Source organism: Balaenoptera borealis (genome assembly GCF_965194805.1).
Source record: "Balaenoptera borealis genome assembly, chromosome: 1".
Taxonomy (NCBI): Eukaryota; Metazoa; Chordata; class Mammalia; order Artiodactyla; family Balaenopteridae; genus Balaenoptera; species Balaenoptera borealis.
In genome coordinates this window covers 80855341-80873334 of record NC_138860.1, presented here as the reverse complement: position 1 = coordinate 80873334, position 17994 = coordinate 80855341, and the positions used below count along the sequence as shown (strand labels likewise).

The window sequence follows — 17994 nt, the reverse complement described above, 5'->3', positions numbered from 1 at the left end:
AGAGACAAACTGCCCTTACCATGTCCCCACCCTGTATCTGCTTTGCCCTGTTTTTTTAACCACCATAGCTCTTCTAATCATTTGACATGTTTGTTTTTTGTCTGTCTCCCTCTACTAGCACATAAGTTAGATGAGAGCAGGGAACTGTGTTTTGTTCACTGTTGTTTCCCAGCACCTAGAATAGTACCTGGCAGGACTTACCTGGTGGAGCAGTGGTTAAGACTCCACGCTCCCAATGCAGGGGGACTGGGTTCAATCCCTGGTCAGGGAACTAGATCCCACGTGCATGCTGCAACTAAGAGTTTGCATGCCACAACTAAGGAGCCTGCTGGCCACAACTGAGGAGCATACGTGCCACAACTAAGGAGCCCGCGGGCCACAACTAAGACCCGGTGCAACTAAATAAATAAATAATTGAGAAAAAAAAATAGTATCTGGCACATGAGTGGGTACTCAAACCTTTGTGATAAAAGATTAAATAAACGGAGGAAAGGGGAATGACTGTGAACCCACCCACTCCCAGGAGAAACACAGGCCAGGGAACTGCAAATAGACCCAGAGGGTGGGCCTGTGCCGGAGAACAGGGCATCATGCAGAAGGCTAGTCTCCGAGCACAAGAACTTGGACTCTTGGCTACATTCCCTCCATCACCCACCCATCCCCTCTCTCAACATGCGGCTAAACCTTAACCTTTCTCACCGTTGAGCATTCTCTCCTTCCACCTCGGCCAGCCCTGTGGCGGGGTTCACCAGACTGCTCCAGAAGCTGCTGGCATCCCTGGCCTCCAGAGCTCGGTTGATCAGGACCACGGCTGAGAGCATCTCCACGGCCACGAAGAGCTCCTCCTGGCCAAGCTCCTACAACAGAGGGAGGGCTGATTCTCTAGTGGGCTGGTGAAGGGCCTCGGGGGTCTGCCTGCCATCCTGCCCCCAAGACTCTCCCACATCCCAGAGTCTCTGTCTCAAAACACCTATGGCCTAATCCATTCACTAATAATTAATCATACTTAATACTTGAGAATGCTTACTATGTGCTCAATGTATAAGTACTTCGTGCACATTATCAGTTAACTTTCATAACAAGCCAAAGAGGTAAGTATTGTTAATATCCCTATTTCACAGATGAACCCATAGTCAAGTAATATAAGTTAAAGCTAACTGCCAGATACCAGAGCCCACATTTAACCAGTGAGTCCTACCTGCTCCTTTCTGGTCCCTACCACACACCAAGAACTGCACTAGGCCCTGGGCACACTGAGAGCAAGATTATGTGGGCTCCTCAGTGCTGTACTACACACCCAAGGGCCACTTCCCTGCCCAGTCTTCTCCTCCTTCTCAAATATCTGCTTGTGCTGTTCCCTGTCTGGAGCACCCTTCCTGTCCTCTACAAATAGAATGCTGCAAATAATAATAATAATAATAATGATGATGATGATAATGGCTAAAAATTTCACGCCATGCTCACTTCTAAGCACATATGTTAACTCATTTAATCCTTACAACAATCCTATGAAATAAGTATATTATTGTTCCCATTTTATATATGAATTGAGGGGCAGAGGAGGTAAATAGTTTGCCCAAGGTCACGTAGCTAGGAAGCAGTAGAGCTGAAATTTAACTCAAGGATTCTGGCTCTAAAGTCCACATTAATCGCTATGCTTTACTTCTCAGGACTTATTTTATGCTTCCTTGTACTATAGTCTCATACATTGAGACCATGCACTTCCTGAGTGTCATGCCTGGAGTCGATGCTCTATAAATGCCTGCTGTGGTTAGGATTCTTTATTGAGTCTCCTCTCTTCCGAGGAGCCTTCCCAGACTTACCCTGAGCTCTGCCCCTTCCACTTCCCTAGTGTGAAGTCATCTCCCATTTACATCATCTACTCCTCCCTGTGTCTCTGCCTGGACCCTCGGGTGTATTCTAACTCCTCCAACAGGCTGGGAAGTCCCTACAGGAGGGCCCTATCACCTCACCGTCAGAGAAGCTGTACGGACAGGGGGAGGTGGGACAGCAGAGTGGTTAAAAACATAGGCTTCCAGTATATTCAGCTTTGCATGCACTCCCAGCACTGCCAGCCACAGCTGTTTTGGGCAAGTTACTTAACTTCTGTATCCCTTTCCTCATCTCTAAAATGGAAATAATCATACTTACCCCATAGGGTTCTTTTAGGATTAAATGAGTGTTTAAAGCAGTGTTTGCTCCAAGGTATTCGCTATTATAATACACTCAGGATGGCAAGGATGGTAGCCCACCTCCCACTCCTAATCTCTTGCCAGCATCTAAGGGTGCCCTCATGGGTGCTCTGGACTGACTGCTCTGCTCCCTCCAGCTCCTTGGGAACCCAAGAGCTGGATCCTCATTTCTAGGGCTTACCCCCTGCTGCTGCCGCTGGAGCACTGCCAGCTCCTGCTGGTACACAGCTGATGCAAAGGGGTACACTGGAGGCAGCTGGGCTTCCGGGCACATCAGCTCCTTCACGGTGTCAGCTGCCACGCCCCTCCGGATGGCTTTGTTGATCCTCTGCGCAGCCCGGAGCACTGCAGGGGAGGAGGGAGAGGCTGTACAGGCTGGGCATCCCGCGCTACTTCCACTCTCCTGGCTAACTAGGTTCTGCTGGTGATCTCTGAGGGGAAATGGCTTTGAACCTCTGCTAGGTTCAAAATGCGTTTCTAAATGTTCAGGAGGGAAAGGGGTTGGGTCGCTTTAAGAAGAGGCTCCGGAAGAAGCAATTTGTCAGGCCTAGAAGTTGAGTAGCTCAGCAGGTGGCTGTCATAGCAGAGGTGAATTCCTAGGGTGGTGAGCATAAGATTGACAGGAGGCTATGTAGCACAACTAAGATGAGGTTAGTCAAGGGGCTCCAGGGACCAAATCTTGATGACAGCGCAGAGGGATAGGGAACTAGCTCCAAGGTGGAGCCATTTGGGCTGCAAAGGGCGAGAGCAAGCTAAAAAGGGGCCCTGGTGTATCTATGTAGTTTTAGTTTTCAAATGCTGGGGCTTATAAAATGCCAAGCAGATATGGGCATTGACATCAAGGAGCACAAAATCCACTGGGGAAAAATAAGGATACAAAATTACCTACACTGCATTGCTGTCACTGCTATGTGAGAGGTACTTCCCCTCCCCGCAAATCCACTGGCAGCGCGGGGGAGGAGGGATTCTAGGGGGAGAGAGTAGGAAGATCTCACAGAGGAGGAGGCATTTGAGGCAGCTCTGCAGGATATTTTCATCTGCTTTCCACTGGTGAAAACGTGGGAGAACTGTAATCCAGAGGACCAGAGGCCTGGCAGTGGGCAAAGCTGTGGGCAGTCAAGGAAGAAGAGGTCATCTGACTCAACTGGGCCGGTGGGATGTGAAGAGAAGGGTTGGGGGAGACATCTGGAAGGTCTCACCTACCATGCTGAAGAGATGGGACTAAAGTCTAGGAGAAATATGGAAGAACCCATGAAGGTCTGAAGATGTTCAACAAAGAAGCTAAGATCAGATCTGTGCTTGAGCGATCACTCTGGCAACAGCAAGGAACTGAGCGATAAGCAGGCAGTTAGCCAGGAGCGGCCTGGGGGCTCCATGAGATAGCCACGGAGAGCCCTGCCAGACAAAGGTGAAGGGCGACTGAGCAAGTCCAGTCAGAGGCAAGCATTCGTGCCAGGTGTGGTGTCCACAGGCTGCTGAGTGGCGCCTCGGCACTCTATTTCTCTTCACGCCTGCTACCCAGATTGATCCCCTTGGAGGGAGACAATCGCTAACCCACATTCTTTTAATAAAGAATTATACTTGTATTTCATGTTTTTAAGGGAAACTGAGCTGGATCATGAGTTTCTCTCTCATCTGGGCCATCACTATATTTCAGAAGCCAAAGGAACTCAACCAAGTTGAAACGGTCAAAATACAGGGGAGGTGCCTAGAAGGAAACTGCCTGCCCTAGAAGCCCAGCCTGGTGCAGTACTGACTGTCATTGTCTCCAGGGCCTTAATGAACTTACCTGTAGCATCCCCCCAGGCGGCCAGGAATAGGGCACACTAGGTGGGGAGCTGGAAAATCGGGCAGCAGTCTACCTTGCTCTACACAGAGGCTGGCAAAGGAGTTACATGCTCTCCCAAGAGCCAGTGATACACCCAGACCAGGTCTCAGTCTGGAGATGACTTACTGGCTTGCTCCTGATCACCCTTTATGTTGGCTGCAGCCACACCAGCTTGGACCTCCTCCTTTTCCAGAAGCTCCACCAGGCCCAGCTCCTGCAAGAGGGAAGAGATGCAGTAGAAGAGAGTCCTCCTGGGACCATGAACATACTTCAGGAGCTGCCAGCATGAGCCCCAGGTCCACCCAGTCGCCCACCCTCAATCCCACCTCTCCCCTTTAGGCAGACTAGCCTGGCCCACCCATCCCTCAGAACTCATCTCTAACCTCTGGCTCTTTCTTACCCAGCAAGCATCTGAAATAACAACACGGCAACACAAATATAGTGTCAGGGAGAAAGTCAACAGCATTGAAAATAAGACTGCTAACTTGAGGTCTCAATTCAGCAATGGGGGAGCATATCACTGCCTACTGGACTGCCCCTGGGTCCCCCCCGGTCAGTATGAGAGATTCTCAGAAGGCAGAAGCTGATCAGTCCGGTCCATTAGGCTTTGGGGTAATTTAACCATTTAAACATGTAGTCAGCACTTACTGAATACAAAGAATTGACAGTGGTGAGGCCCTCCCCCATCCTAGAGTCAGATAGAGGAGGTAGCAGGTCATAGACAGAGCCTGACCTGTGCTTTCTGCTCTCTGTCTGAGCTCAGCTGTTCCAGGTACCAGTCTGCAAAGTCTCTCCTCACTCCTTGCAGGGCCAGGACAGGGTCTTGAAGGGCCTCAAGCAAGGCCTCAGGGCTCTGTCTTTCCAGGGCATCATCAACAACTTCTAGAGCCCCATGGACTGAAAAGACCAAGACTCCATAATGGATAGTGAGAAAGCCCACCCCTTAACATCCCCAGTTCAGCCCTCTTCCTGCCTGCCCAGGGTTACCCTCACCCCTGCCCCCTGAGCTCCTAGGGCCCAGCCCAAATTCTTCAGCTTGATCTTCACAGCCTTCCCATCTCACCACCCATACCCTGAGGATATCCTGACCTAAAAAGGCAGAGGCACACTCCATCCTGGGCTTTCAAGCAGCCTCTCCTGCCCTGATCCCCTACCCCCATCCATTCTCCAAACTCTCTTCTTGAAGGACCCCAGACCAACTGCCCCCAGGACCAAGAGCTGAAAAGCCTGCCCCTTTGCCTCTGTCCACTCTATGGATGTCCATTCAAACAGAAGCCCCCTTGACAGCGACCACTTCTCCAGACATTAACAGACGTAAAACAGAGCACACACAGCCTTGACTTTGATCTTCCCTTGAAATAAGTGTTGGCCCAAGTGAGGTCATGGGCCTTCTGGCCTGAGAGAAGCCAAGCCCAAAACTCCCTAGGCGGGGGCTTACCCTTCAAACCCCTCCTGGCCTTTCTCTCTTACCATTGACATGGTTGATGTTGCCCTGGATTTCAGCCTGAGTTAGGTAGCAGTCATAGATGTCCTGGCTTTCTCCATCATTCTGCAAAAACTACATTGAGAGGGGAACCTGGGAAAACCAATTCAATCTTTCGTACTCCTCCCTCCCTGTCTATAACTATTTCTTCTTCTGGGGGTCTTCCCAAGGCCAAAGGTCAGTCTGGTTGGAAGGAATCTGAGGAAATCGTGGGATCTAACCCCCTGGCACTGACACAGTTAAGTTGAACTACCCTTTGGAATCTCCAGTCTAATCTCATCCAGTTCTACATTCCAATCCCTCAGCCCTGCCCCAGAACATTTTCCCTTATCTTCTCTTTTGAACTCCCATTATTCTCCTGAGTTCCTCTCCTGTTTCTCAAAAATAACTGACAAGTTGGTTTCTCTAGGCAACTTTGGATTCCGAAGACAGGACAAATAGGAGTCCTGGTTTCACTCGCGATTTTCCAGGCCACCCAGCTTTTCGGCCCCTGCCATCCAAGGCTCCTTACGCGGTTCCTGGCATTGGCAGCCTTCTCCATCTTGGCCTGGGCCAGCAGCTCCTGGTAGATGGCTGCCAGAGGCTCTCGAAGATTCCCCAGCAGAGCACTGGGATTCTGCAAGGCAGCCAGGGTGTCCCTGACCACTCCTCGCTCCACTGCCTCATTGATGGCAAGAACAGCCGCATGGACTAGGAGGGGACATGAAAACAAGGTCAGGATGCCAGAGCAAACCCCAGTCCAGCTACAGCATAACCAGCTGCAGACCACTCTGACATCATCCCCTTTTTCCATCCATAAGGGCCAGGCAAGCCAGGTAGGCTGTTGGCCCTGCCTATGATGAGAAGTGTCCAGGATTTATGCAGGGGCTATAAGGTTCAGAGTCCTCCCATACTCACTGAACTACCCCAGCAGGGGAGCCTGGTCTCTACCTGCAGCCTCATCCACCGAGAGTTCATTGGCCAGGATGCCCCCGATCTTGCTGAAGGCAGGCAGCTGGAGGCCATATTTAGCTAGTTCAGAGGCCATGTTGCTGAGTTCCTCAGCTGCAATAATAGCACAGATGCCCTTCATCAGGCCCGGAACCCCCAAGACCTGCCCAGACTGTGGTGGTTGGGGAAGGAGCTGGGCTTACCTGTGAATTTCACTTTCCCATATAGATCATGTATCTGAGGGGCCAATCCCAGCCGGAAGAGGAAGAGACTAGGAAAGAATGGAAGGCATTGGGGCCTATTCATTTTCACATGCTGCCTATAATAGGTTTGCAGGAGATACTATGGGGACTTGGAGATGAAGCCCATACAGCACCTGCCCACAAGTCATCCCCCATTCACAGGGAGAGATGTTATTGTAAGTCGGCACAAGGCAATGCTATAGCAGAAAACTAAGATGCTGTAGGAGCTCTGGGGGGATTGCGAAGGCTTCACAGAGAAGGACACATTGCAGTGGCAGGTCACTGGATGGAGATGGAGGATGGAAAGGGCATAGCAAGCAGAGACCCGCTAAGCTAAGGCACAGAGTCCTCAAAGGATGTGGGAAATGAAGTCAGGAAGGGATGACATGATGGACATAGGAACTGGTCAATTACTTTCTATGATTTAGCCAACTGGTTGCTGATGGCTGGCTGCGAGTAGGACCAAATAGCCTTCTCCATTCACACTGACGGCATGTGACACTCCTGATGCATCCTAATCTGACTTCCTTGCACCCCAGTCACAAGCTGAACACTCTTCCCTGCCCGCTCTTTCCCTTCATCCACACAGATCACACATAAATGTGCCCTCCAGCATGCACGTAAATCTAAACAAAACTATGTAGATCAAAAATGTCACTCTGAGAAGCGTTCCCTGTGGTCTATCTTCCATCCTCCCTGCTGCAATGTTTGTTGCTGTTGACCGTTGGTTGCATCCACCTAGAGGAACCTGGATGACAAAAGTCGTGGTCTCTCACCTGAGTGCATGGATGCAGTAGACCACCCGGGGCATGTTCTTCTTGTCATAAATGTCCGTGGTCTCTGGGAAGAAGGTCTAGAGGGGAAACCAGCCGATTACTGCCATTGAAGACTTTGAAGCAGCACCAGATATGGAGAGAGGGGCTGAGGAATTGGTCTTCCTCTCTGAGCTGGGGTGTATACTCCTTTGCTGCCTGGGGCTTCTGGGTCAATCTCCCCAACTCTTTACAGTCAGCACTGCAGCCACGCACTCAGCGTAAAAGAAAGGCACTGGGGACACATACTAAGCCAAGACCCAGCCACGGACACACAGCCCCAGATTAACCAAACACCAGACAAGGCTATCAAGGCTATAGGACGCAGGCCACATGCTCCAAGAGAAACAGGCCCCCTGTTCATCCTACAGACACAGCCAGCCTGTGCCCCTCACCCTGGACTCTTGCCAGAAAGGTGGCATGCTGGGAGCTGGCCATGACTCCACAAGGGGCCTAATGAAACACACACTGCCAAGGACCGCAAAGGGTCAGGGCATGCCATCCCTGTCTTCAAGCCAGAGGTCTCTGATCAGTGGGCGCCCCTCTAAGAACTGAGTAACCCCAGGCATGATTTCTCATGCCACTTGGTGACTGTAATGAGGTTTATGTGATCTTCCTGACAACCTTATAAGGAAGACAGGGGAGGGATTACTATCCCCATTTTACAGATGAGAAAAAAACTGAGAGTCAAAGAGTGAGAGGACATGCAGCATGTGTCCAGCTGGGGTCCTGGCCTAGGCTTCCTAGTCTACCGCCTTGGGATGTGGTGTGTCCTTGTTTCACGCTATGAAATTCTGGTGGAAAGATGGCTGGCCAACGTGAGGCCCACCTCCTGTGTTATATAGGGGCCTCACTGACTAATGGGAACAATGCATCCGGGCCAGGTTGCCTTCACCTCCCTTCACTGCCCTTACCCACAAGGAAGTGAAGACAGAGACCAAGTAACATGGTTCAAAGACATACAGCCTCAGGGAACTTAAACTCTTAGATTAAGTTCATTTAGAAGACACATGGAGATGAGCACTAAAGAGTGCCAGGGAGATAAAGCATGTGTGTGGTGGAGGTGCAGGTGCTGGTGAAGAGCAAAGATGAACCCCAGTCTTGAGACCCAATGTTACCGAAGGCAGACCGATGTGGGCTACTGCAGACAGCCAAAAGTTGATGTTGTCTGTGTGACGGAAATGCAAGCCAGTTGCCTAAAAGGGAAGGAAAGAGAAGAGAATCTATTTCCACAGTTCTCAGGATTCCCTCTGGGTAGAGCCCAGACGATAGCTTGAAGATTCAAGGGGTAGGGGCAGAGGACCCTGTCCTATGGATTTCCCATCCCCCCAGGACAGAGACACAAAGACAGAGAGAAACCAACCAGGGACGGATGACCCAGTGAGTTATTTGGGAAGGATGGCACAGGGATGGGATTAGCAAGCTAGTAAGGCTTCCTGGAAAAGGGGAGTCCGGAGCTGGGATGGGAAGGAGAGGCGGGTTGGGTTGACTAGAGCACAGGGAAGGGGCAGCATGTCCTGGAAGTAACTTCAAAGTGGCAAAGCTTACAAGCCTCTGAGTGTAGACTGTGGGTAGAAAAGTCTGCTTGGAAGTTCTCATATCAGAGGTATCTCAAAGCCCACCTAGCAAATGCCCCTTGCTGCTAAGCATAGTACACACCGCCCGGCTGCAAGACACCAATCGAAACCCGTTGTTCCAGTGCAATGATTACTAGCACCCTTTTTATCCTCAATAGTACCCAGGTTTGGACAATAAATTATATGGTCACCCCACTCTCACAACTTTGAGAACAGATAGTTTGAGAGGAAGAAGGTAGAAAGTAGAGAACTCTGCTCCCCACCTGGTACCGTAGCTGCTCCACGTCATAGATCTTCTTCAAGGGAACCACAGAGGGTGCAAAACAGTGGCCCAGCTTGGCCAGCAGCACTCCGTTCCGGAGGCTCTCCTCCAGCTCCACCGGGGAAGGAAGCTCCTCCTTCAGGCAGGCCTCCATCCAGCTGAGAGCATAAGAGCAGCTTCTCACCCCCTCTGGCAGGCCACAGCACTTCATTCCAAACATAAGACCTTCCCTCCCTCCCTCTCTCCCCCTAAGCAGCCTCTCACTCTCTCCTGCCTCCTGTTCCTGCCCTACTCCCAACTCCCCTCTCTGCCCATTGCCTGGCTGTTCCCACCTTCTCCCAAGCTGCCCCAAACACCGGGATTGGCCTATCCTCAGCCCCCACCCACCCTATACATCTTCCCTGACAGATACTGAAGCTGCCCATCTTCAGTGAGGCTTAAACAGGCTCTTACCTGTTACATGATATAACCTCTCACTCAGTCTGGTTATGCATTTGGCTGTTGAACCAAATTGTACCTGCTCACTTCTCTTATTCTGCATGTTCTGAGAACCCAGGTATACAAAGGTCATGTCTACACAGCCCATAACCCAGCTTTGATGATGATGAGGGGAGTAGGGAAGCCCCAGGGTTGAAGCGAGGGGAGCAGCACAAAGGGACAGAAAGGTCACAGCCCTTCAAATCAGAAGACCTGCTTTCCACACCATCTCCCCCACTTCACCTCTCTGGGCCTCAGCTGCATAATCTGTAAAATGAAGATACCACCTGTACTTCCTGCTTCAGTGGGCAGCTGCCAGGATTAAATGAGTTAATGAATGTGAAAACACTTTGAATATAAATGTAAAGTATTATTATGGCTGATGATTGTATGAGGGAGAGAATCAGGGCCTCTCCACATGTTGGGGCCTATAGGAAAGATCTGTTTTCAAAGAGAGAGCCAGTCACACCTCCCTTCATGCCTTCCCTGACACAGACACTCTGGTTTTCTATCTACCCCATCCTACCTACTTTCTTTGGAGAACATTAAAAATATGCTATTGATTAAAAGGAAAGAATTAAGCATTTACCCTGTCTTTAGAGCCAACATCCATTCACAGGAAATATGGGGTACAGAGGAACAAGTTGAGGGACACAGGAAGTGAACAGACAAAGCCAGAATGTAGGATGTTCTACAGGACAAATGACCCGGTTTCTTCAACAAGTCAATGACATAAAGAACTGTTTATGTCAGTTCTAGATGAAAGAAGACTTAGTAGTACATAACAACCAAATGTAACATGTGAACTCTTTCAGATCCTTAACTGAATAAGCCAACTGTAAAAATAGATGATTTTTTTAGACAATCAGGAAAATTTGAAAATGGCCTCGGTGTTGATCTTCCAAGGATTAATGGATAACTTAGGTGGGTATTATAATGGTATTGTGGTTATGTAAGCAAGTGTCCATATATAGAGATATGTATTAAATTATGTAAGGGGATAAAAGGACGTGATGTTGTCTTCGTTCACAGATGGCATGATCGTCTTTGTAGAAAATCTGAAAGCATGACACCAGAAAACTCATGGCGTTAATAAGTGATTATAGCAAGGTTGCAAAAGATAAGGTTAATATATAAAAGTCAATTGCGGGACTTCCCTGGTGGCGCAGTGGTTAAGACTCTGTGCCCCCAATGCAGGGGGCCTGGATTTGATCCCTGGTCAGGGAACTAGATCCACATGCATGCCGCAACTAAGGAGCCCGCGAGCCACAACTACAAAGCCTGCCAGCCACAACTAAGGAGCCTGCTGGCTACAACTAAGGAGCACATGTGCTACAACTAAGAAGCCAGCAAGCCGCAGCTAGGAAGCCCGTGAGCCACAACTAAGGAGCCCACCTGCCGCAACTAAGACCTGGTGCCACCAAATAAATAAATAAATAAAAAATAATAAATATAAAAATAATAAAATAAAATATTATAAAGCAGAAAGTAACACACCATTGTAAAGCAATTATACTCCAATAAAGATGTTTAATAAATAAATAAATAAAATAAAATAAAAGTCAACTTCTTTCCAATTCACCAGCAACAAACAAGTGGAATTTGAATTAAAAACACAATACCATTTACATTAGCACCCCCGAAAATGAAATACTTAGGTATAAATCTAACAAAATATGTACAAGATCTACATGAGGAAAGCTACAAAACTCTGAGGAATGAAATCAAAGAAGAACTAAATAAATGGAGAGATAGTCCATATTCATGGATAGGAAGACTCAATATTGTCAAGATGTTAGTTCTTACCAACCTGAGCTATAGATTCAATGCAGTCCTAATCAAAACCCCAGCAAGCTGTTTTGTGGATCTCCACACACTGATTCTAAAGTTTACATGGGGGCTTCCCTGGTGGCGCAGTGGCTGGGAATCCGCCTGCCAATGCAGAAGACACGGGTTCGGGCCCTGGTCCGGGAGGATCCAACATGCTGCGGAGCAGCTAGGCCTGTGCGCCACAGCTGCTGAGCCTGTGCTCTGGAGCCCGCAATCTACAACTACTGAAGCCCTCGCACCTGGAGCCCATGCTCTGCAACGGGGGAGGCCACTGCAGTGAGAAGCTCGTGCACCGTGGTGAAGAGCGGCCCCCGCTCGCGGCAACTAGAGAGAGCCCGCGCAGGGCAACGAAGACCCAACTCAGCCAAAAATAAATTTAAAAAATAAATAAATAAAAATAAAGTTTACATGGCGGCACACCCGGCTAACTCAGTCAGTGGAGCATGAGACTCTTAAAATTTACATGGAGAGACAAAATACCCAGAATAGCCAACATGATATTGAAGGAGAAGAGCAAAGCTGGTACACTAACACTACCTGACTTAGCCACAGTAATCAAGACAGTGTGGTATTGGTGAAAGAATAGGCAAATAGATCAGTGGAACAGAAGAGAGACCCACATAAATACAGTCAATTGATCTTTGACAAAGGAGCAAAGGCAATACAATGGAGCAAAGATAGTCTCCTCAACAAATGGTGCTGGAATAACTAGACATCCACATGCAAAAAATGAACCTAGACCTAGACCTTACACCCTTCACAAAAATCAACTCAAAATGGAGCATCAACTTCAAAGTAAAATTCAAAGCTGTAAAACTCCTAGAAGGCAACATAGGGGGAAACCTAGATGACCTTGGGTATGGCAATGACTTTTTAGATACAACACCAAAGGCACAATCTTTGAAAGAAATAATTAATAAGCTAGATTTCACTAAAATTAAAACTTCTGCTCTACAAAAGGCAATGTAAAGAAAATAATAAGACAAGCCACAGACTGGGAGAAAATATTTGCAAAAGACACATCTGAGGGAATTCCCTGGCGGTCCAGTGGTTAGGACTCGGCACTTTCACTGCCAGGGACCAGGTTCAATCCCTGGTCAGAGAACTAAGATCCAGCAAGCCACATGGCATGGCCAAAAATAAATAAATAAAATAAAATAAAATAATTATAAAAAAAAGACACATCTGATAAAAGATTGTTACCCAAGATATACAAAGAAGATATACAGATGGCAAATAAGCATCTGAAAAGATGCTTCACATCATATGTCATCAGGGAAATGTGAATTAAAACAATGGTGAGATACCAATATACATCTATTAGAATTGTCAAAATCTGGAACACTGATAACACCAAATGCTGCTGAGGATGTAGAGCAACAGGAATTCTCATTCGTTGCTGGTGGGAATACAAAATTGTACAGCCACTTTGGAAAGCCATTTGGTGGTTTCTTACAAAACTAAACATACCCTTACCATATGATCCAGCAATTGTGCTCTTTGGTATTCAGGCAAAGGAGTCGAAAACTTACATCTCCATAAAAACCTGCACAAGGATGTTTATAGCAGCTCTATTCATAACTGCTAAAACTTGGTAAGCGACCAAGATGACCCTCAATAGGTGAATGGATTAATAAACTGTGGTACATCTAGACAATGGAATATTATTCAGCACTAGTAAAAAATGAGCTAGGAAGCAATGAAAAGACATGGAGGAAATTTAAATGCATATTACTAAGTAAAAGAAGCCCATCTGAAAAGCCTGCATATTGTATTATCCCAGGTATGTGAAATTCTGGAAAAGGCAAAACTATGGAGACAGTAGAAAGATGAGTGGTTGCCAGAAGTTGGGGGTGGCGGTGGGGCAGAGGGGATGAATAAATGAAACACAGAGACTTTTTAGGGTAGTGAAACTACTCTATGATACTATAATGATGGATGGCTATATATCATTATACATTTGTCCAAACTCATAGACTATAGTATACAACATGAAGAGTGAACTCTAAGGCAAACTATGGACTTTGGAGGATTACGTGCCCAAGTAGGTTCACCAATTGTAACAAGCATACCACTTTTGTGGGGGCTGTTGATAATGGGGGAGGCTATGTATGTTTGTGGGGAGGAAGCATATGGAAAACCGCTGTATCTTTCTCTTAATTTTGCTGCGAACCTAAAACTGCTCTAAAAACTAGTCTGAAAGAAAAAAAAAAAAAGATGCTATTTCAACTTTCCCTTTCCCATAGAATGGACTCTTGTCTTTTTGTATGTGCTTTGAGGGCAGGTGCCTGGGGTGGGCAGGGTGGGAAAGGGAGACCAGAAAGAGGCGGTCCCTCTGCTCACCGCTTGGCTTCCTCCAGCCGGCACAGGTACTCATAGGCGACGTTCTGCCGCCTCTGCTCATCCATTTCCTCAGCTGTGAGGCGTTCATCTGAGGAACCAAGGAGGGGAGCATTAGACAGAGGGCTGTAGCAAGCTTCTTCTTAACAGACTTTCTAAGGCAACTCTGTTCAGAAACCGGAGGCATCTCCCACATGTCTGTCCCCCTATTCCCAGGACACTGGCTCCAATCTTCTCTCCCATCCAGTAAAGCTATCCTAGTCAGCACCCTGTTAAAGGGAGGCCTCTGCACCCTTTAAGAGGGGATCCTTCCTGTATTGGAGGTACTCCTTCCCTTTCCCCTCTAGCCATCTTCCTGACCTCCCCCTTCCAAAACCTACTTCACGGCTCTTCCCTCAGTACCTCCTAGTAGGAATGTCCAGATCCTTCCTTGGCTGGGAACTTAGCTCCTCATTTTATCCCTAATTAGATTCTGAGTTCTCCAAGAACTGTACTTGTGTCATCCTCCTCAGGTACTCTCCCAGAGGCTAGGTTAACAGGACCAACTAGAACTCATCATTCAGCAGCCATTCATTCATTCAATACCTCCTATATGTCAGGCACTGGACTAGCGGACTCCTACTCTCAAGAAGTACAAAGATTATTATTAGAAGAGAAAAACATGTAAGTAAAAAACTTCAACCTGATGTGAGAAGTGCGATCATAGTTCATGAATAGTCTATGGACGTAGACATAGAGAACAGACATGTGGACACAGGGCGGGAAGGGGAAGGTGGGATGAACTGGGAGATTACGATGGACATATATACACTACCATGTGTAAAATAGATAGCTAGTGGGGACAAGGTATAAAGCACAGGAAGCTCAGCTCAGTGCTCTGTGATGACCTAGATGCGTGGGATGTGGGGGGGGGGGGGGTGGAGGTCCAAGAGGGAGGGGATATAGGTATACATATAGCTGATTCACTTCACTGTACAGCAGAAACTAACACAACATTGTAAAGCAATTATACTCCAATAAATAAATTAAAATAGTCTATGGAAGCAGCAGAGGAAGCAAAGGATTCTATCTGTGAGTAGAATCTTAAAGAATGAACAGGCAGAAAGGGAGAAAAGGCAGTTCAACAGAGGGAACCACGTGAAAAAAAGCCACTCACTTGGGTTTAAGTGGAAGGACAGAGAATTTTAAAAGATCACAAAGGTGTATTTACTCTCCCTTTTGGTATAGGTCACCTGAGGAGTTAAATAGTCTCCAAGCTAAATAAAATGCAGACAGTCTCTGACTCCTAAACTCAAGAACAGGAAATCCCTTAAATGAGACAGCATTCATATTCTGCCTTAGCCACAGCCTCCTTTTATCCTTTTCCCCCCTCTTCTCCCCTATCTCTCTAGTCTCCTTAGGGAAGACAGTACAAAAGCAGACAAAATGAGAGAAAGCTACACACATACACCAAGAAAATAAAGTCAGAGAGCTTGAAAACAGAGACAGAGCTTAGCAAATGTCTTTGACTCAGCACTTAATGTCGTTCCCACTCTTTATCTCTTTTCATTATGTTGCATATCCTGCAATATGATTGGGGGAGGGGCAGGGCTTCTTTGAATTGTCAGTTAAGCAAGTTAAAACACACACACACACACACACACACACACACACACACCCCTCCATGTTCAAATTTGAAAGCACTGGCCAATCGCAGGAAATCCATCAGTTCCTGAGGGGGGTGTACAAGAAACAAGTGTTGGTTGCTAAGCATGGAAAATAAACCAGTAAGTGAGTGACATCACTTCAGAGTTATGAATTGAGGACTGTGAGAGATGGGCGGGACTTTGTACATACACACAAGAGTCTTAAAAAAAAAAAATCAGTTTTCCTGTCCTTTTCAGATCTGGAACTAGCTTTCCTTCAACAGATCGGTGGACGTGGACTTCGCTTTTTGAATCCTAATGGAGAGGAAGGGAAAGGAGTAGATTTTGCTTTTCTTTCAGAAGGTCAGATGGAAACCTTTCTGCGGTCCCATTTTTCGGACCCCAGTCTCTCTTTCTAAAGCAGTGTTTTTGAAAGTGTGGTACTACCCGCATCACAGTTACGTGGGGTGACGGAAGAAGCACAGCGGTGCTTGTTATAAATGCAGATTATGGGCCCAAGTCGAGACCTATTGTTACTAAAGTTCTGGGATAGGATTCAGGAATCTGCATTTTAAATTAGCTCCCCGGGTAATTCCGACACCGTAAAGTTTGAGAGGCGTTGTCTCAAAGAAGCATCAAAAAGTCAAGGAAGCCCCCCCAGGCCTTGTTAGGCGTCCCGTCCCCTGGTAGCTCTTGGCAAGTATGGTAGCCATCAGTAATTGCCGAATTTTTAAGGGGCCATCCAGACCTCCTACATTCTCCCACTCCCGGAGCCCCAGAATTTGGGAATAAGGGAGAAAACTCTTTGTAAGCTTTGAAGCGCGACAGAGAAGTCGGAGCGTTTCGCAGCTCACAGCTTTACTCCGGCCCGCAGGAGTCCGGACTGAGTGCTCCCTCCCCACTGAGCACAGCCCGGCCGCCCCTTGCTTGGTTGGCCCTGCGCCCAACCCCAGCCCCAACCTCTCCCAGGACCACCGAGTCCCCGACCAGTGGCATCACTGCCGGACCCTTCTCGGCCCCTTCTGGCACTCACAGGTCGCCCGGCCCGGGCCCGTTCCTCTCCCCTCCATGTTCCTCCTTCTTCCAGGTTTGAATCTCCCGCCGCCCGGCCACCGCCCCTCATCGTAGCCACAGGCGGACAGGACACTTCCGGTCCGTGCCGCAGGGGCCTCTGGGATTTGTAGTTCCATGTTTGGGAGGTGCGCCGCCAGGTGAGGCGAAGGGTACCGTCCAAGGCAGGGAGGGGCGCTCCCCGAGGGGAGCTCCCGTTCCTGTGGTATTTTGGGTCGCTGTTTCTCCAGGGCTCCTTCGCTGCTAAACCGTCTTATTTGAAGTAGCCCCTGCGCCTACCCCTGCCTCTTATCATTTCCCCCTAGTATTCCCATTAACCCCCCCTCCACTTCCTATAGTGTTCTTTGGTCCCTTTAACTTGAGGGCCTACTATATATACATATAATGGAATATTAGCCATAAAAAGGAATAAAATATTGCCATTTGTAGCAATGTGGATGGACCTAGAGAATATTATGCTTAGTGAAACCAGAGAAAGGCAAATACTATGTGGTATCACTTATACATGGAATCTAAAAAATAATACAACTGAATGTATATACAAAACAGAAACAGACTCACAGACATAGAAAACAAACTTGTGGTTACCAAAGGGGAGAGGGAGGCAGAGAGGGACAAATTAAGCGTATGAGATGAACACGTACAAACTACATAAAATAGATAAACAATGAGGATTTACTGTATAGCACAGGGAATTATACCCAATATCTTGTAATAACCTGTAATAGGATATAATCTGAAAAAGCACTGCATCACTATGCTGTACACCTGAAACTAACACAATATTGTAAATCAACAATACTCAATTAAAAAAAAATTCAAAGGACTGAATGAAGTTTTTGAGGAAGAGCATGTAAAGTAAGAAACGAGCAAAGGGCAGAGTGTTGGGAAACACTAGCATTTAAGAGGTGGACAGAGACTCCCTCTTGCGAGAGCACCAGAATCACAACTGGCTGCTGGACAATCATCGACAGGAAGACACTGGACTTCACCAAGGAGGATACCCCACGTCCAAGGACAGAGGAGAAGCCACAGTGAGATGGTAGGAGGGGCGCAATCAGAGTAAAATCAAATCCCATAACTGCTGGGTGGGTGACTCACAGACTGGCGAACACTTATACCACAGAAGTCCACCCACTGGAGTGAAGGTTCTGAGCCCCATGTCAGGCTTCCCAACCTGGGGGTCCGGCAATGGGAGGAGGAATTCATAGAGAATCAGACTTTGAAGCCTAGTGGGAATTGATTGCAGGACTTCGAGAGGACTGGGGGAAACAGAGACCCCACTCTTGGAGGGCGCACACGGAATAGTGTGCGCATCGGGACCC

At 47.8% G+C, this 17994-nt stretch overlaps 1 protein-coding gene across 8 annotated transcripts in view; it reads right to left on the bottom strand.

Moving 5' to 3' along the window:
* IQGAP3 (IQ motif containing GTPase activating protein 3) overlaps positions 1-16803 on the bottom strand; it is a 39805-nt gene extending 23002 nt beyond the window's left edge. For 2 of the 8 annotated variants that reach the window (XM_082391812.1, XM_082391819.1), the window contains exons 1-14: positions 16632-16803; positions 13977-14064; positions 9328-9484; positions 8606-8683; positions 7452-7528; positions 6637-6704; positions 6434-6547; positions 6015-6193; positions 5491-5578; positions 4754-4932; positions 4147-4234; positions 3188-3298; positions 2374-2537; positions 700-857 (exon numbers count right to left, since the gene is read on the bottom strand). In XM_082391812.1, the coding sequence (XP_082247938.1) occupies positions 700-857; positions 2374-2537; positions 3188-3298; positions 4147-4234; positions 4754-4932; positions 5491-5578; positions 6015-6193; positions 6434-6547; positions 6637-6704; positions 7452-7528; positions 8606-8683; positions 9328-9484; positions 13977-14064; positions 16632-16788 (1706 nt within the window). In that variant the 5' untranslated portion in view covers positions 16789-16803. The remainder of the gene's footprint in view (positions 1-699; positions 858-2373; positions 2538-3187; positions 3299-4146; positions 4235-4753; positions 4933-5490; positions 5579-6014; positions 6194-6433; positions 6548-6636; positions 6705-7451; positions 7529-8605; positions 8684-9327; positions 9485-13976; positions 14065-16631) is intronic. The other 6 variants (XM_082391814.1, XM_082391813.1, XM_082391815.1 and 3 more) reach the window with 6 other exon arrangements.
* Positions 16804-17994: the final 1191 nt, after the last annotated feature.